This window comes from Rattus norvegicus, chromosome 5 (assembly GCF_036323735.1).
Source record: "Rattus norvegicus strain BN/NHsdMcwi chromosome 5, GRCr8, whole genome shotgun sequence".
Lineage (NCBI taxonomy): Eukaryota > Metazoa > Chordata > Mammalia > Rodentia > Muridae > Rattus > Rattus norvegicus.
The window spans coordinates 32,698,723-32,719,131 of record NC_086023.1 but is presented as its reverse complement, the minus strand read 5'-3'; the positions used below and the strand labels follow the sequence as shown (position 1 = coordinate 32,719,131).

The 20,409-nt window shown below is 39.0% G+C and overlaps 1 protein-coding gene across 11 annotated transcripts in view; it reads left to right on the top strand.

Moving 5' to 3' along the window:
* The window catches only part of Slc26a7 (solute carrier family 26 member 7), a 137,458-nt gene that overhangs the window by 99,979 nt on the left and 17,070 nt on the right, over positions 1-20,409 (top strand). For 6 of the 11 annotated variants that reach the window (XM_063287292.1, XM_039109419.2, XM_039109418.2 and 3 more), the window contains 4 exons: positions 6,321-6,427; positions 14,116-14,182; positions 15,486-15,593; positions 17,421-17,558. In XM_063287292.1, coding sequence (XP_063143362.1) covers positions 6,321-6,427; positions 14,116-14,182; positions 15,486-15,593; positions 17,421-17,558 — 420 coding nt within the window. The remainder of the gene's footprint in view (positions 1-6,320; positions 6,428-14,115; positions 14,183-15,485; positions 15,594-17,420; positions 17,559-20,409) is intronic. The other 5 variants (XM_008763531.4, XM_063287291.1, XM_006237911.5 and 2 more) reach the window with 1 other exon arrangement.

Sequence of the window (20,409 nt, the reverse complement as noted above, 5' to 3'; positions counted from 1 at the left end):
CCTTGGCAGACTGAAGCTGATTGAAAACTGAGACAATGTCATGGGATTCTAGTATCATCCATGATCATTATTCGAATTCCTGGGTAGTTGACAGGTTTAATCTTACTTTAGAACTAGGGTTCTAAAATAACATTTATTTTTTTTCAGATCTTTTTCTTTCATAGATTCATTTTACATTACACTTTGGCTTTATTTTAACAAAGAATGAAGTAGACTACAAATGCATTTAATGTATGATCTAAACCCAATACACAAATCTGTACTTAGAGAGGGACAGGAAAAAGTTTACAATGCTAATTATGAAAGGAAGACCTAAGTAGGAGGCTGTTAGATAAAATAAAAACGGAAAATAATGTGTGAGGTAGGGCTTCCTCGGTGGACTGAGGGAGGATGTGGTTTCCAGTGGTTTTTATGAACAATTGTGAGACATTCAGGAGAGATTGGACAGGGAGTTGAAAGAGCAAACTGAGTGAGTTAACATTCCAAGATCTCTCACAATAGCATGTCTGTGAATCTTAGTTTTACTACTGAGGAAACACAGTGGGGAAGGAGGGGATCTTGAGATAGGTCTGATAAGTATGCATTTGGGCATGTTAATTTTGAAAGAGTTTTTCTAAACAATGTTAAAAATGGCTTAAGAGCTTGTAATTATGGGCAAGCCGGGTAGCTCAGAACACAGTCATCTGCTGTGCCAAGCCTGATGACTTGAGTTCGGTTCCCAGCACCCACATGTTGGGAAGAAAGAACTGTGTGTCTCTCTAGTTGTCCTCTGACATACACACATGCACTGTGCTCTCCTCAACTCCAATAAATCAAGTGTATAAAAATGAAATAGGAAATTAATTGTGAACTGATTGGGATTGATCTTGAAAATCTGGACTTAGGAGTCATTACATGAAGTCACAGAGTAGGCTGTAAAAGGGGGAATGGGCAAAACAGATATAGTATCGTTCAGTGGGCATTGTGGTAGGTTCCAATTATATAGCTGGAGTGAATTGATATATCTCTTATTTTTAAAGTTTATTTTATGTTATGGGTGTTTTTGTGTATGCATGTCTGTGTGCCACCTTTGTGCTTAGTGCCAATTAAGGACAGAAGAAGGTGTCAGATACCGGTGTTAGAGTTTTGAGATGCCATGTGGGTGCTGGGAATTGAACCTGGGTCTTCTAGAAAATCAACCAGTGTTGTTAATCACTGAGCCATCTCGTTAGCCACAGATATATATCTCTAAAGATTTCTTAGCTGTTTCACCAAAGATCTTTTTGTACTGTCTGTCTGTCTGTCTGTCTGTCTGTCTGCCTGCCTCTCTCTCTCTCTCTCTCTCTCTCTCTCTCTCTCTCTCTCTCTCTCTCCGTGTATGTGTGTGTGTGTGTGTGTGTGTGTGTGTGTGTGTAATAATGCATTGGTTCTCAACCTGTGGGTTGCAATCCCTTTTGCAAACCTTTATCCCCCAAAATATTTACTTTACAATTCACAATGGTAGCAAAATTACGGTTATGAAATAATTTTATAGTTGGGGGGGGTCACCACAACGTGAGGAACTGTTACAGCATTAGGAATGTTTAGAACCACTGACTTTAAAGTATAAAGTTCAAAAATCATATTAGAAGTCAGCACTTTAAAAAACTGAAGTCTTTTATTCTTTTTTTGTATAGTTTTAAAGTGATTGTATTTAGAGTTGCACGTGAAAAAAATCCCCTGTAAAAAATTAGAAAGTAGGATTCTAGATGGTGGTGAGCAACCATGGGGTTGCTGAGACTTGAACTCAGGACCTCTAGAAGAGCAGTCAGTATTATTAACCGCTGAGCCATCTCTCCAGCCCAGAAAATAGGATTCTAAATGAGAGTTTTACCCACAGGTTTAGAGCTGAGTTCAGAAGCTGATCAGTTCTATGTAATTTTAATGGTGTAGATCCATCATCCCACCAGATAGCAAAATACAGGTCAAGGGGAGAGAGAGTAATTCAGTAGCTGCTAAAGTGTTTTCCCTTGATTCATGGTCTTTAAGGAACAAAACAGATGCCTCCTGTATCTCAGGCAGCTTGGAGGTTAACCTGTGCTTAGGGGCTGTGAATTCCAAACAATTCATTTAAAAAGAGTGGGAGGGAAAAAAGCCTACAATTTCTGATATTTGCGATATATATATACTGATATTTGGACCTGTATAGCAGGAATTGTTGCAGAACACTGCTGGGACTTATTCTGACTAATGGAGCTGTTCACTGACTTATTATTATGTTACAATTGATGATTTTAACTCTAAAGAAACCACTGGAAATACTAATAACTTGTAGAGCATGACCTATACAAGATGATGCCACAGGTATAGTTATTCTTTTTAGATATGACTATATAACCTGGAGTAACCATAGAACTCTCCAGAAAGTAAAACAGGACCATGTCAGGGAGCTCTAGATACAGGCGCTATGAAGAGGAACATAAGAAAGACCAGTGGGGATATGATTGGGAAGAGAGGAGGGAGGACAGTGCAGAGAGGAAAGAGGGAGAGAGCTTAGAATTGTGGGCTAACTCAGAGGGTAAAGGCAGAGAGAGGGACAGGATGGAGTAATAAATTGACATGAAGGATGTTGGAAAATGCTTCCCTCAAGAGCCATAGACTACCAAACCAAAACCCCATGCCAGGCACGGGAAACCTACCTATGATTTGTTGGTCAGGAGGCTCCAAGAGACTCCCAGAATAATATAGTTTCTTGCAATTGCACTTGGTTGTCTCTCATAACTTGCAAGTAAGGCCTTCTTGCTAAATATTCCACACTCGACAGAACTAGGCATTGGAGGAACTGGGGTGAAACTGAATTGGAAGCCTTCTTTCTAGGATTATCTCATAGTCTCCAAAGGTACTGTGCCAGCTGCTGGGGAGAAAAACAGTCAACAGAATCACCCAGCTGTAAAACATTTGAACCTCAGCAATGACCAACATGGTGAGATGTCCTTAGAGGTCCAATAATGTCACTCGTAACTTGGAGGTATCCATTAGCCATCTAGTTGGACTTAAGATCCATTCACCGGGAGGTCAGGCCTGGGACTGTAAACCCAACCAACTGCCTGTGGTTACTGAGATCATGGACCTTAGAGGAGAACTGAATTGTAGACATTATATTTAATCCTATACAAAATATAGGTGCAAGTAAACCCACAGATAAGTAAAATTATCACCCCCTCCGTCAAAATAGCTTTTACTGGGGGCTGGAGAGATAGTTGAATGGCTAAGAGCACTGGCTGCTCTTAAAGGTCTTAAACCTCTTCTAAAGGTCCTGGGTTCAATTCCCAGCAACCACATGGTGGTTCACATCCATCTGTAATGGGATCTGATGCCCTCTTCTGGTGTGTCTGAATACACCTACAGTGTACTCATATATAGAAAATAAATAAATCTTAAAAAAGCCTTTACTGTAGCAGACGAAGCCCCGTACAGAAACCCACAACTGGTCAAAATATGGAAAACAATGATGGGGTAGGCTCCTAATACCTGTTAATATAGCTACAAGACAGCATTTATATCCTAAGACTCAGGAAAAAGTATAGACGAGAGGATGGAAATATTGTACGAGCCAGAGGACCATAACGGATGCTGGAAGATAGTGCTCTCTTTATGATAGGAAGCTTCACCCATGAAATCTTAAAAGTATGGTTGCCTAAACAAGGCATGCACCTGTCAGCACCAGTTAATATGCCAACGTAGGGGACTCTCATAAGGCCATGCACCTAGATGAATATCTATGGATAATCAGTGGCTGACAAGAGAGGAAGAACCAGTCTCCAGGGATGTACAACTTTATGGGTTATCCAATCCTCTGAACACTAAGCAGACTTGGGAGGCTCTGGTTATGTGCATATGTAAAACCACAGTAATTAAAGGAAAAGAAGAAGAGGTCATGAATTTGAGAGGGAGTAGGAAAACATAGGCCGATGGAAGGGGACGAGGTAGGGGCAGTACTGATGTATATATAGTGCTTATGTCTGAAAGTCTCACAAAAAATTAAATTAAATAATAGAGAGCCAGATGGTACTGCAATTGTTTGGCTGCTCTAATGAATTCTGGCCTCCAGGCTACGTGCTTTCTTTCTTAAGTGACAAGACCTAAAACCTCCAAGTCCTTGGGTAATTATAGAGATTGGTCGGGAGGAGCGGGACTCAACATTCTGATGAGGTACTGTTCTGCCACACTCAGGCAGGCTCAGCACCAGAGATAGGTAGAGCTCAGAATCACTATGGAAGTGGAAGTTATAGTAAAAAAACTTGCACCTATATTTTGTATAGGATTAAATATAATGTCATAGGTTAGTGAGGAAAGATACAGTGTGTGGAAATAAAGGCTAAAATGGCAGCCAGTTTCTGAATTAAAGAGAACAACTGTGTCTCAACCTAAGGGGTGGCAGGCTTGGATGACCCTGTGATAAATCATATAAAGGGGAGATTTTCTGGAGAAAAGCCCCTCCATTTACTTCCAAGGGCTTAGCTTTTCAAAACCACTTATTTTAAACTAGTTTTATGTGGATAAGACACAAGAAAATCATTTCAAGTCTATAACAACTCCACTTTAGAGCTATTTCCCTCAGACTTGTTTAACAAATGAATGAATCTCTCTAGATTTCCACCTCTCCAGATCTCCATTTTCCTTTCTAAGCAAATGTTTTGCATTTCTTTTCTTCTAATACCAGAAATTCCACACAATGTATTTTGATTATTTCACACCCTGCCTCCAACTCCTCCTGGATCCACCCCACCCCACCCTCTACTCAGCCAGCTTCATGCTTTTTTTTTTTTTTTAAAGCTTATGTAGTTCAATTTGTGTTGCCTACATGCTGTAAGAGTCAGGCTAACCCCTAGAGTGTGGTTAACCTACCAGAGGTCACACCCTTAAAGAAAAGTTTCTCCCTCTCCTATGAGCTATGAATCACCCCAAATTCTTCAGACGTGGAAAGCTGTGCTTACCACTTCCCTCTTTGCATGACTGTTTGTCCAGTTTAAGCTTGCATACGACTTGAACATATGTTGCATATGAGGTAGTTTGTAAATACAGTTGTGTTGTTGACCCAGAAAACACTTTTGCTGTAGTCACTCACTGCCTCTGGCTTTTAACAATCCTTCCAACCCCTTCTGAGATAATCCCTCACTCAGCTGGGAGGAGGGTGAGTGGTACAGCTGTCACCAAGAATTTATCCTATTTTTAGGTTACAGAGAGAGTGGGTTTTCAATCTCACTTGTGGATAACATGAAATAACATTTTTGAAAGTATATTAAAACATTGAAACAGGAAGAAAACAAGCTAGCATTGCAGGCATAGGCGAATGGTGTAGGTTATTTGGGAAAAATAATTTGAAAACAACTCTTCCTCTAGTATTTTATAAATATAGAGTTTTGTCTTTAGAGGTATAACCTGACTTGGTTTCATAAATTATTTTTTGTTATTGAAGCTATGTTCATCACTAAGCCTAGAAATACCAGCTTTATATTACAAAATTTTGTTGAGATTATAATTTCATATGGTGGGCAATCTTATAAAGTTAAAATTCGAATTAAAATAATTTTTTCCCTAAACATCTTTGAAGTCCTAAGAACTGAGTCAGCCCTGATATTTTATCTTTTATAGGAAGTGAACTTTTGTAAGTAACATTCTTTCTAGGAGTTGATCTAAAACCAGTGTTGTTTTATTCAGTTTAATATTGGGCTTTGAGACTAGTTACAAATTATATCAGTTATTTGTACAGTAATCAAAGTAAATGGAAACTTGTTGAGAGTGACAAAATCCTGCAAATAGTTGCTTATAATATCATCATGTTCCATAAGAAACAGTTGGAAATTCTGACATATTTTTGAGCACATACATACCAGCTATTTACTGACTGTTGGCAATGCTTACAGGTAAAGAAAGGAACCTTCCCACTTCTATTGGGAAGGCTAATGGAGCCCTGGTATGCTTCTGAGTTTCTGGTTTTTTTTTTTTCACATTTCTCCATGATATATTCTTGGGCTGGTGAGATGCCTTAATGGGTAAATGCACTTTCTTCCAAACCTGATGACCTGAGTTTGACCCCCGAAACCCACATGGAGAAAGGAGAGAAACAGTTCTAATAGGCTTCCATCCTCAACTCATAACCTGCTTGCCTTGTGAGGGGAGAGAGAGAGAGAGAGAGAGAGAGAGAGAGAGAGAGAGAGAGAGAAAGAAAGAGAATAAATGAGCAAGTAAAATGTCAGAGATCCGTTCACTGCAGCGCTGTTGAATATAGTTCTGAGGGTTTTACAGTTGTGAGAAAACGAGAAGGAGGTAGCCGCGTGTCTTTCTCTGTGTCTCTCCAGGGCATATGGATCAGCACTTACATTTTTACAATATGCTTCGCTGCCAACGTGGGACTGCTCTTTGGTGTTGTCTGCACCATAGCTATCGTGTTAGGGCGTTTCCCAAGGTAAGGCTTTATTTAAATGCTCTGCGTTTGGTCCACGGTAGAACATATGGCGTTAGAGTTATTTTTATTTTCAGACAATATATGTAGTTCCATAATTTCATGTTTTACTTGTAGTGGGGAAACGGAAAAGCAAATGACAAAATATTTTATCTCCATATGATACAGACTAATATTGGTCATAATAAAGAGAACCATCAAAATCATAACAAATCACTGGGATCCATCAACTTAAAAGGACAACTTTATTTTGCCTATGATTTGGAGGTCGCTTTGGGCCTGTAGTGGCCCAGTGCATCCATGATGGAATGGAAAGCAGAAAGACGGGTGAGGGTGCCAGCATCACCTTCAAGGGCACACTTTCAGTGAGCTAATTTCCTTCTGTTATCCCTCGACTCTTAACCTTTCTACTGCCTTCCAATAGCTGCATAATCTGGCAACCAAGCCTTCAACACGTGGGCATTCAAGGGTCATTTAAAAAAAATCAAACTAGGCACTGGAGCTGCAGATCCCCTGCACTCCAGACACCTCCAGGACCTGAAGGGACAGGGAGGGGATCAACAGTTCTCTGAACCCAAATCCCATGGGAGGGGGAGCTAAACCTTCAGAGAGGCAGACAAGCCTGAGAAGCCAGAAGAGACTACACTCTGACAACATTCCTGACTTCAGAGGAAAACACCTAATGCCATCAGGGACCCCGGTGCACGGGGGCTCCCGGAAAAGGCAGCACAGGCCCTCCTGGTTGCCGCCCTCACGGAGAGCTCAAAAGCAACACCCCACAAGCAAACTTGAGCCACAGGACCACAGGTAAGACCAAGTTTTCTGCTCCAAGCGACCTGCCTGGTGAACTCAGGACACAGGCCCACAGGAACAGCTGAAGACCAGTAGACAGGAAAAACTACATGCCTGAAAGCAAAACACTCTGTTCCCATAACTGGCTGAAAGAAAACAGGAAAACAGGTCTACAGCACTCCTGACACACGGGCCTATAGGACAGTCTAGCCACTCTCAGAAATAGCAGAACAAAGTAACACCAGAGATAATCTGATGGCGAGAGGCAAGCGCAGGAACCCAAGCAACAGAAACCAAGACTACATGGCATCATCGGAGCCCAATTCTCCCACCAAAACAAACATGGAATATCCAAACACACCAGAAAAGCAAGATCTAGTTTCAAAATCATATTTGATCATGATGCTGGAGGACTTCACGAAAGATGTGAAGAACTCCCTTAGGGAAACACAGGAAAACATTAATAAACAAGTAGAAGCCTACAGAGAGGAATCGCAAAAATCCCTGAAAGAATTCCAGGAAAACACAAACAGTTGAAGGAATTAAAAATGGAAATAGAAGCAATGAAGAAAGAACACAGGGAAACAACCGTGGATATAGAAAATCAAAGGAAGAGACAAGGAGCCATAGATACGAGCTTCACCAACAGAATACAAGAGATGGAAGAGAGAATCTCAGGAGCAGAAGATTCCATAGAAATCATTGACTCAACTGTCAAAGATAACGTAAAGTGGAAAAAGCTACTGGTCCAAAACATACAGGAAATCCAGGACTCAATGAGAAGATCAAACCTAAGGATAATAGGTATAGAAGAGAGTGAAGACTCCCAGCTCAAAGGACCAGTAAATATCTTCAACAAAATCATAGAAGAAAACTTCCCTAACCTAAAGAAAGAGATGCCCATAAACATACAAGAAGCCTACAGAACTCCAAATAGATTGGACCAGAAAAGAAACTCCTCCCGTCACATAATAGTCAAAACAGCAAATGCACAAAATAAAGAAAGAATATTAAAAGCAGTAAGGGTAAAAGGTCAAGTAACATATAAAGGCAGACCTATCAGAATCACACCAGACTTCTCGCCAGACACTATGAAAGACAAAAGATCCTGGACAGATGTCATACAGACCCTAAGAGAACACAAATGCCAGCCCAGGTTACTCTATCCTGCAAAGCTCTCAATTAACATAGATGGAGAAACCAAGATATTCCATGACAAAACCAAGTTGACACAATATCTTTCTACAAATCCAGTGCTACAAAGGATAATAAATAGTAAAGCCCAACATAAGGAGGCAAGCTACACATTAGAAAAAGCAAGAAACTAATCGTCTTGGCAACAAAACAAAGAGAAGAAAAGCACACAAACATAACCTCACATCCAAATATGAATATAACAGGAAGCAATAATCACTATTCCTTAATATCTCTCAACATCAATGGTCTCAACTCCCCAATAAAAAGACATAGATTAACAAACTGGATACACAATGAGGACCCTGCATTCTGCTACCTACAGGAAACACACCTCAGAGACAAAGACAGACACTACCTCAGAGTGAAAGGCTGGAAAACAACTTTCCAAGCTAATGGTCGGAAGAAGCAAGATGGAGTAGCCATTCTAATATCAAATAAAATCAATTTTCAGCTAAAAGTCATCAAAAAAGATAAGGAAGAACACTTCATATTCATCAAAGGAAAAATCCACCAAGATGAACTCTCAATCCTAAATATCTGTGCTCCAAAAACAAGGGCACCTACATATGTAAAAGAAACCTTACTAAAGCTCAAAACACACATTGCACCTCACACAATAATAGTAGGAGATTTCAACACCCCACTCTCATCAATGGACAGATCATGGAAACAGAAATTAAACAGAGATGTAGACAGACTAAGAGAAGTCATGAACCAAATGGACTTAACAGATATTTATAGAACAATCTATCCTAAAGCAAAAGGATATACATTCTTCTCAGCACCTCATGGTACTTTCTCCAAAATTGACCATATAATTGGTCATAAAACAGGCCTCAATTGATACAGAAAGATAGAAATAATCCCACGTGTCCTATCAAACCAACACGGGCTAAAGCTGGTCTTCAATAACAATAAGGGAAGAACACCCACATATATATGGAAGTTGAACAATGCTCTACTCAATGATAACCTGGTCAAGGAAGAAATAAAGAAAGAAATTAAAGACTTCTTAGAATTTAATGAAAATGAAGGTACAACATACCAAAACTTATGGGACACAATGAAAGCTGTACTAAGAGGAAAACTCATAGCTCTGAGTGCCTGCAGAAAGAGACAGGAGAGAGCATATGTCAGGAGCTTGACAGCACACCTAAAAGCTCTAGAACAAAAAGAAGCAAATACATCCAGGAGGAGTAGAAGGCAGGAAATAATCAAACTCAGAGCTGAAATCAAACAAGGAGAAACAAAAAGGACCATAGAAAGAATCAACAGAACCAAAAGTTGATTCTTTGAGAAAATCAACAAGATAGATAAACCCTTAGCCAGAATAATGAGAGGACACAGAGAGTGTGTCCAAATTAACAAAATCAGAAATGAAAAGAGAGATAACTACAGAATCAGAGAAAATTCAAAAAATCATCAGATCCTACTACAAAAGCCTATATTCAACAAAACTTGAAAATCTTCAGGAAATGGACAATTTCCTAGACAGATACCAGGTACCGAAGTTAAATCAGGAACAGATAAACCATTTAAACAACCCCATAACTCCTAAGGAAATAGAAGCAGTCATTAAAGGTCTCCCAACCAAAAAGAGCCCAGGTCCAGTCGGGTTTAGTGCAGAATTCTATCATACCTTCATAGAACACCTCATACCAATATTATCCAAACTATTCCACAAAATTGAAACAGATGGATCACTACCGAATTCCTTCTATGAAGCCACAATTATTCTTATACCTAAACCACACAAAGACCCAACAAAGAAAGAGAACTTCAGACCAATTTCCCTTATGAATATCGACGCAAAAATACTCAATAAAATTCTGGCAAACTGAATCCAAGAGCACATCAAAACAATCATCCATCATGATTCAGTAGGCTTCATCCCAGGCATGCAGGGATCGTTTAATATACGGAAAACCATCAACGTGATCCATTATATAAACAAACTGAAAGAACAAAACCACATGATCATTTCATTAGATGCTGAGAAAGCATTTGACAAAATTCAACGCCCCTTCATGATAAAAGTCCTGGAAAGGTTAGGAATTCAAGGCCCATACCTAAACATAGTAAAAGCCATATACAGCAAACCAGTTGCTAACATTAAACTAAATGGAGAGAAACTTGAAGCAATCCCACTAAAATCAGGGAGTAGACAGAGCTGCCCACTCTCTCCCTACTTATTCAATATAGTTCTTGAAGTTCTAGCCAGAGCAATCAGACAAGAATAGGAGGTCAAGGGGATACTGATTAGAAAAGAAGTCAAAATATCACTATTTGCAGATGATACAATAGTATATTTAAGTGATCCCAAAAGTTCCACCAGAGAACTACTAAGGTGATAAACAACTTCAGCAAAGTGGCTGGGTATAAAATCAACTCAAATAAATCAGTAGCCTTCCTCTACACAAAAGAGAAACAAGCCGAGAAAGAAATTAGGGAAACAACACCCTTGATAATAATCACAAATACTATAAAATACCTCGGTGTGACTTAAAGCAAGCAAGTAAAAGAACTGTACAATAAGAACTTCAAGACTCTGAAGAAAGAAACTGAAGAAGACCTCAGAAGATGGAAAGATCTCCCATGCTCATGGATTGGCAGGATTAATATAGTAAAAATGGCCATTTTACCAAAAGCAATCTAGAGATTCAATGCAATCCCCATCAAAATACCAATCCAATTCTTCAAAGAGCTAGACAGAATAATTTGCAAATTCATCTGGAATAACAAAAAACCAGGATAGCTAAAACTATCCTCAACAATAAAAGGACTTCAGGGGGAAATCACTATCCCTGAACTCAAGCAGTATTACAGAGCAATAGTGATAAAAACTGCATGGTATTGGTACAGAGACAGACAGATAGACCAATGGAATAGAATTGAAGACCCAGAAATGAACCCACACACCTATGGTCACTTGATTTTTGACAAAGGAGCCAAAACCATCCAATGGAAAAAAGATAGCATTTTCAGCAAATGGTGCTGGTTCAACTGGAGGTCAACATGTAGAAGAATGCAGATCGATCCATGCTTATCACCCTGTACAAAGCTTAAGTCCAAGTGGATCAAGGACCTCCACATCAAACCAGATACACTCAAACTGATAGAAGAAAAAGTGGAGAAGCATTTCGAACACATGGGCACTGGAGAAAATTTCCTGAGCAAAACACCAATGACTTATGCTCTAAGATCAAGAGTTGACAAATGGGATCTCAGATAACTGCAAAGCTTCTGTAAGGCAAAGGACACTGTGTTTAGGACAAAATGGCAACCAACAGATTGGGAAAAGATCTTTACCAATCCTACAACAGATAAAGGGCTCATATCCAAAATATACAAAGAACTCAAGAAGTTTGACTGCAGGGAGACAAATAACCCTATTAAAATGGGGTTCAGAGCTAAACAAAGAATTCACAGTTGAGGAATGCCGAATGGCTGAGGAACACCTAAAGAAATGTTCAACATCTTTAGTCATAAGGGAAATGCAAATCAAAACAACCCTGAGATTTCACCTCACACCAGTGAGAATGGCTAAGATCAAATATTCAGGTGACAGCACATGCTGGCGAGGATGTGGAGAAAGAGGAACACTCCTCCATTGTTGGTGGGATTGCAGACTGGTACACCCATTGTGGAAATCAGTCTGGAAGTTCCTCAGATAATTGGACATTGAACTACCTGAGGATCCAGCTATACCTCTCTTGGGCATATACCCAAAAGATGCCCCAACATACAACAAAGACACATGAACATAGTGGACTATGTTCATAGCACCTTATTTATAATAGCCAGAAGCTGGAAAGAACCCAGAAGGCCTTCAACAGAGGAATGGATACAGAAAATGTGGTACATCTACACAATGGAATATTACTCAGCTATCAAAAACAATGACTTTATGAAATTCATAGGCAAATGGATGGAAGTGGAAAATATCATCCTGAGTGAGGTAACCCAATCACAGAAAAACACACATGGTATGCACTCATTGATAAGTGGCTATTAGCCCAATTGCTTCAATTGCCCTAGATGCCTAGAACAAATGAAACTCAAGAAGGATGATCAAAATGTGAATGCTTCACTCCTTCTTTAAATGAGGAAAAAGAATACCCTTGGCAGGGAAGGGAGAGGGAAAGATTAAAAGAGAGGCAGAAGGCATACCTATTCAGAGACTGCCCCACATGTGGCCCATACATATACAGCCACCAAACTAGATAAGATGGATGAAGCAAAGAAGTGCAGGCTGATAGGAACCGGATGTAGATCTCTCCTGAGAGACACAGCCAGAATACAGCAAATACATAGGTGAATGCCAGCAGCAAACACTGAACTGAGAATAGGACCCCCATTGAAGGAATCAGAGAAAGGACTGGAAGAGCTTGAAGGGGCTCGAGACCCCATGTGAACAACAATGCCAACCAGCCAGAGCTTCCAGGGACTAAGCCACTACCAAAGAGTATATATGGACTGACCCTGGGCTCCAACCTCATAGGTAGCAATTAATAGCCTAGTAAGAGCACCAGTGGAAGGGGAATCCCTTGGTCCTGCTAAGACTGAACCCCCAGTGAACGTGTTGTTGGGAGGAGGGCAGTAATGGGGGGAAGATGGGGAGGGGAACAGTCATATAGAAGGGGAGGGGGAGGGGTTAGGTGGATGTTGGCCCAGAAACCGGGAAAGGGAATAACAATCGAAATGTAAATAAGAAATACTCAAGTTAATAAAGAAAAAAAATCAGAAACAGCACAAATAAACTGCTTAATGGTGAAAAAAAAGAAAAAAAAAGAAAAAAAGAAAAAAATCAAACTATAACAAATTTCATAACATTTAATGAAATCAGTAAATCTCCCTGCTGTATCTTTACTTTAGCATTTAAAAACAAGTTAAAGGGTATAGTATTCATAAGATATAAATTGCACCAGTGATCATCATTTAGGAAATAAAATTACCCTTTTCACATTCTGGAAGCCATGTCATTTGATGCGGAATTCTTTATTGTTGTGTCGTTTTACGGAGCATCATTAACTTGTTCATCTAGTTTGAATGGTTGCTTTGCTGCATTCCCAGAGTTCGCCTACTTCTTGTCATACTGCATTCTCACAGGTCCCCTGGAATTCTTTATGAAATCATCCGAGTGTATAACTTTATAAGTAAAATATAAAATATACTTTTACCTGTATAGAACCCTCAAATACAGATTATCGTCTTCTTCCACTTCCTCTTCCTCTTCCTCTTCTTCCTCTTCTCTTCCTCCTTCTCCTTTTCCTCCTTCTCCTCCTCTTCCTCCTCCTGCTACTATTCCTTTTCCCTCTCCTCCTTTGCCATTGAGTCCCTTCCTTCCACTGGTCTAATAACATTTTATGAGACCTCATATTGTTTTCAGCCCTTTCTCATTTTTTAATTTTTATCAATCATTGTAACTCTTACAGCCTGGAGCTTTTGGACCCTGGGGACTTAAATAATTAATAAACATATTCTGTTTATTAATTTCTAGTTAGGTACCTGTGTTCTTATTCTGCACTACAGACTATCCTCACAAAATACAGATTTATCAATATCTTACAGACAAATCACAATAGAGTATAAAACACTTTATTTCTAAATTTTTAATATAAAACAACCTGCTGCTTTTGATTCTTCTCTCTTAATCGAGTGATCAGGAAATGACTTGTAACTTTAATCTGCCTTAAATGTAGGGCAAAGACTTTAAGCATAACAGACATGAAAGAAATGGAATTGAAGGTGAAGACAGAAACGTATGATGTAAGTCTGAATTCCTTTTCTCTTTGTGCAAGTATTAACATTTGTGGATGAGACAGTTTCCAAGGGTCATAATATCCAATAAATCGTGCTGTTTGACAGCATCCAGTGGTATACGTGTGAGCACCACACTTGGCAATGAGCAGTGGACGTGCAATAAATTAGTAGAGAAAAGAAAACCTTGAATTTAGGTTTCTAATTAAATCACACCATGGTTCATAGAGTTTCAGCTCACGGTTGACTCATGGCAGAGATTACGCCAGGCATTTGAGGACATCTTTCCCACTACTAAATTGCATAAAATTAGCCAAATCGGTATCCTTTTTACTCCTCAAATGATAAAGAAAATTAGAGAACGGAGAGAAAAATAAAACAAAAGTCATTGATGCACTGCTGTCTTAATGACCTAATCAGTGTTGGGATGGTGCATAAGGTCATATGTATGCATGTATGGAATTCTCAAAGAATTTTAAAAATGTTACTTGAAAATACAGGGATACTGAATTATTACCTGAAAGTAATTAAGTCCAAGGTTCTATCTAGAATACCAATAATTGTGGAATTGTGCAACGTGGAGAACTTTCGTAAAAAGGCAATTTACATAAACCAGCTTGCCTTGCTCCTGTGTAAGGGGGTCTGTCATGTGATAGTGTTTGAGCCCTGTTATCTTTTTTAAAATTTGAAGTTGTTCTTTGACAATTTCATACAGGATTGCTTTCACCTCACCCTTTCTTACTTCCTTCTTAACTCCAGGAACTCACCCCTTGCTTCACTCCACTACCCTGTCCCCCATTCTATTTTCTTTTTCTTTTTTCTTCCTTTCTTCTTTCCTTCTTTTTTTTTATATACAAATTTTAATTTTTAGAGGCAAGGTTTCTCAGTTGCCCTTGCTGTCATGGAACTAGATTTGTAGTCCAGGCTGGCCTTGAACTCACAGAGATTCGCCTGCTTCTACCTGTCCAGTGTTGGAATTAAAGGACACACTTGGCTTCTTTTTGACATTATTTTTTTTCTTTTGTTTTGTGGCCCACTGAGTTTAGCCAAGTGTTGCCTTTAGCTGTTCTCCAACTTCATCTGTAGAGTCCACTAAGGAGGTATGGGCACTTGTAGTTTCTTCTTTTAAAAAAACAACCATACAAAAGTTTAAGTTGGGAGAAAAATAATAATAACAGAAGTGTTCACTGGCATCATTTTAGCCTATTTGTAAAGGTTGTCCTCACTCTGAACCTGCTTGATAAATGTTTGGTTAACATTTTCTCCTTTGCTCTCTTATTCACTTCCTTCATTACCTTATGATTCCCCTCAGAACACAGAGAACTGGCCTCCTTCCAAAAGCACCAATGTCAAGGTCTTTCCAGGTAGCCTGAAAACAGGAAGTAACGTCAGGAGTCTTTCTGTGACACCCAGGAGAATGGTTTGTTCTTTTAATAAGAGATTTGCTTCACAGAGGACTGTTTGGTTCAGAGCCTTGGAAGCTGCTCCAGGCTCAAGTTTTCAACCAAGCTAGCCTTTCTCTTCCTTTTATAGTTTTCCCATGGAATTTAAACCATAGCCCCACCCACCCTCCCTGACATCTTTATCTTTGAGACAGAATATAATTTTTGATTGGTGAACTTTCCTTCTAAAGATCACTGGTGAGCAAATCTCATAATGCTTGCCTCCTTAGGCTAAATGTAGCTTAGAGTGAATGAGGGATATGTACGACAGATACAAATGACAGAAATTTCTCTTTCTTCTGTCACCTGTATATGTAATAACTTTTACTCATAAAATCCCAGTTTTTAAAAAAAGTCACATCTCAGTAGTTTCCTAATATTTTCCATGAGAATAAGAGATGAGAATAAGATTGAATGTAATTTGCATAAAGTGGTTGAATGAAAATTTTATCTGACTTAAAATGGTGCTACCTGCCTTTTAACCTCCTCTTCATTCAAAATGCCCATTCTCACTTGGAATGCATTTTCTGCAACAAACTCAGTTCTGCTGAGAATTTCTTAGTTGCAGCAACTTGAATCTTTGTTCTTTAAGAAAGATTTAGTTTTTCATCTTACTTGGAACAATCAAATCTGATGACTATATGACAAAACTAAACATTAAGGGTTCACTTATCAGTTTCTGTGTGGTTTCTTCTAGATTAAAAGTGATTTTGACAGCTCAATCATTTTGCTACCATGCATTTTTGTTGTTGTTGTTGTTGTTGCAATACCCTCCTTTTTCAGAGCTGAAGTATCTTCATAATTTTAGAAGCTCTGAAATATATTTTAAACATTTATTTAACAAATGAGCGAACAGTAAGGTCTCTGAATTATCCATATTCATGTGTCTAATTCTTTCTTTCTTCTGCCTGCATGCATGGTTAGTCTCTGCATCTCTTCTTTCATGGGAGTACAAAAGCCTGAAGGAGTAATGCCTTGCTTGGTTGGTAAGGAGTTACCATTCCACAGGACTGAGTATCTTCTCAATCAGATACCCATCCCCGAGTCACAGAAAAGAGGGTTTTGGTTGGACAGCACCAAGTGCTGTCAATAATACCCAAACAGATAGGTAAAATAGATAGGTTTTGTGTTGAAACCGTTTCTTCTCCCTTCCCCCATCCTACAATGGGGCGATGCAGTGTAATCCAGGGCTGCTCAGGTAAACCTTGTGTCAATACTGTCTCTTAGGATCTAGTTTCAATTAGGACTGCTGATTATGTGCACAGAGGCCAGCTTGTATCAGTGTTGCTTAAAGAGATGATAGTTGACACTTGGAGATACATGTTCAATTTCATTGAAATGCTGATGGATATTTAAGGGTGTTTTCAGTAGCCGTGTACTTGTCTAGTATTTGAGAGGCTCTCCATTTAATCCACGTCATTGCAAAATAACAATTAAGTTCATTTTAATCGGTAGGTTAAATAAAAGATGCACTTTGTGGAGGGTAGTCCAGGCTGTTACCTCACTTGGGCTGGTGAATAGAAATAAGAAACACTTTCTGAAAAGCTGTGGATTTGTTTTATTACTAATGTTTCTCAATATTAATTGTGTATTTCCTTGATAAGTGTGGTATTACCATAAGACTTTCAAATAAATTACAATAATGAATACGTTAGTCAAGAGATAGCAATTCACAATTGAGTGGTATGGGTTTTTTTCTTTTCTTTTCTTTTTTTCTTTTTATTTTTTTGGTTTGCTTGTTTGTTTTATTTTCTTTTTGACTTCATTCAGAGTTCTCAATCTTTTCCTCTTTTACCCTTTAAAAGGAAAACTCGCAACAGATAAAAATCATCTCAATAAACAACCCACTTGTTTTCCTGAATGCAAAGAAATTTAGTGCTGATCTTATGAAAATAATCCTAAAGGAAACTGACGGCAGCCAAGCACTTGATGATGTCAGCAAGGTAGGACTACCTGCTTCATGATGTGTGCAATACTGAAAATATAACTAAAAATATCCCATGTAAACAACAACAGAGTATAGATGTTTCTATAGACTTGTTCCCCAGGGGAAAAAAAAAACCTTAACATTGTATGTTTGTCTATTCATTACAATATAACCTGTGAATAGGACAATATTTAATATTGTTTAAGAAATTTGTTCATCATGGACCTAAAATAAACATGTGATAATCTAGTTCTTCAGAATATGGAGTATGATAGACAGCTTCAGAGAAGCATAAACAGTTACTATTAACAGTAGAACATTATTACACATCTGTCCCTCTTTTCAAAACTTCCTCTTCTCTTCCTTTTCTTCCTTTCCTAACTTCTCCTTTATTTTTCTTTTTGAATTTTCATATTGACACAGGGTCTCCCCATGCAGTCTATGACCTTTCCGCCCCAGTCTCCCAAGTGCTTGGATTATAGATGTGCACCATCGCCCCACTAACATTCAGCTTCCTTTATTTCTGTAAGACATCTCGGTGATCAGAGGCACTGAATCCTATGAGCACCAGAACGAGCCGATGTGTAATTTGCCCTTGAGCACTCAAGTCCAGAGCCACTCACCAGCTGTGGGAATTTAAATGAGGCTGCGTCTCAGGGTCCTCATTTGTAACAGCCCTCGTTATAAATATTCATATTACAAATAGTTAAAATATGCAAACACTTTGAACAGTGCTGGGATTGCCTTAGTTCTGTGTGCTCTTAGCAAATGTGGTTTGTTCGGTTGACTGTCTTTCTCATGAAACTTTCCTTGGCTCTCCAGAGAGTTTCTCATTTATCCTTGACCATGTATCTCCTAGTTACTCATGTATGGGAGACCTTAGGCCTCTTGTTTCTGCTCTCAAGAACTATGCAGAGGGAACATTCCTTTGTCTACAGCCTCCTGCTTCTGCCCATAGTTCTCACCCTAATCTGCCTATGACCTTTGCCGCTCACCCCGATAGAGGACCAAATACTTGACTTTCATGATCACGTTTGAAAATGAAGGTGTGATGTTTTTCTTCCTGTGATTATTAACATTTATGAGATGATGCTGTCAGACTATAAATGAGTGTAAACCCTTTACAGATGAGAACCTTTGGGACCCTACAGGTTGTAAATTGTGCCGCCTTTGTGCCCTTAGGTTTTCACATTCAGTGGATGTTGAGGACCACGGCCAGTGTTTTCAGATTGGAAACTCACTTCTATATTTAGTTTTTCAAGTCAATACTGTGCTTATTTATTTCACAGAGCCTTCTATTATTTATTGTGCACGCAGTTGTAGTTTTTGTGGACTGGCGTTAGCTCACAATCACCATTCGAAGAGGTATTATGAAAAAATGATATAGTTTGAAATAATCTTATGAATCCCTAAGAAATTGGTCAAATTTAATATCTTCCACCTGAAACCTTGCAGTGTAGTGTAATCCAGGACTGCCTAAAGTGAACCTGTGCTCCTCTTACCGACTCCCGTCTCCTTCAAGGCAGGCTACCAGTCATTTGCAAAGTTATGTTTTAGCTGGAGGGGGCTTACACCAGTGTGACATAATTGGATTATAGTTGGCACCTTTTTAGGACAAAATACATTTAAAAAAATAACTTTAGCTTTTTATAGTTTTGATTTATGGGAAAACTAAGAAGATAGGATAGGTTCCAGCTACGGCTAACAAATTCATTTATGTTTTATGCTGTCTTCTTAATTTTGAGTAGTAGCTTGCTTATTTATTTATTTATTTATTTAGTGAGGGGAGGAAGCTCTAAGATTCTAGCTAGTGTGCCACATTGCACTTAACTGTCCTGCTTCTTTGTCTACAATAGTTTCCCAAATTTTCTTGTTTTAAAGGTTGTAAAAACTTTGACCAAGACTGGCCAGGTATTTTGTAGAATGCCCCTGTATTAGAATTTCTTTGGTGTTTTAAATGGTAAGACTAGGGTTACGGTCATAGGGAAGGGACACTGTAGGGGAACCCTCCCCAAGGTACATAGTATAAACAAGTCTGATTACCGTTGATGGTAATATTGATTCTCTAAGCTCATCTATTTTTTTAACCTTTTCTATGCTATACTGTGGACGTTACTTTGTTCAGGGCAGATTCTTGGAATTGGAGAAGTTATAATTCATGTCCTACAAGTAGAGTATCTAGATAAATTATTTAAAATTCTTTCGCACAGGAGATTTCAGAGAAGGTAAGAGGGAGAAAGGAAAAAACCCATCTGCTGAGGGCCAGTCCCTATGATACATCCACACAGCAAAGTGTCATTACCTGAAGACTGAATCAAAGAAAGACTGAATCTTGGAAAGATAAATAATCTGTTAAAAATATGTGACCTGTAGCACAGGACAACATGTAGGGGAAATGATTCCCCACCGGCCTTAAAGAGGAGCACCCCAGAGAGGCTGAACAAGCAGTGACTGAGAGTGGGAACCTGGAAAGGCATTGACTCTGATTCTAGACTGAGATGTCCCTAGCTTTGTGACTGTGACTTTGGCCTGCTTTTTCTTTTTCTTTTTTTTTTGGGGGGGGGGGCGGTTTTCTAACCTTTGCCTCCCTCATAATGGAACACAAAATTAGAAACTTCACAGAATGCTTCTAAGGATTCAATTGCTAATGTCTTCAAGTCTTGGGTATGGAATAGACACTGAAAAATATGCCTTATCCTTATCACTAACTAGGAAAAAGACCCCAACCAATCCAGAGCATTTGTTGATAAACAGCTAGCATGCAATCTCTGAAGCATTGCTGAGACCGAAGCTGAATTATATGATACAAAACCGCTTTGTTTCCACTCCCTGACATCTAACATGTGATAAATGTTCTAACATCCAAC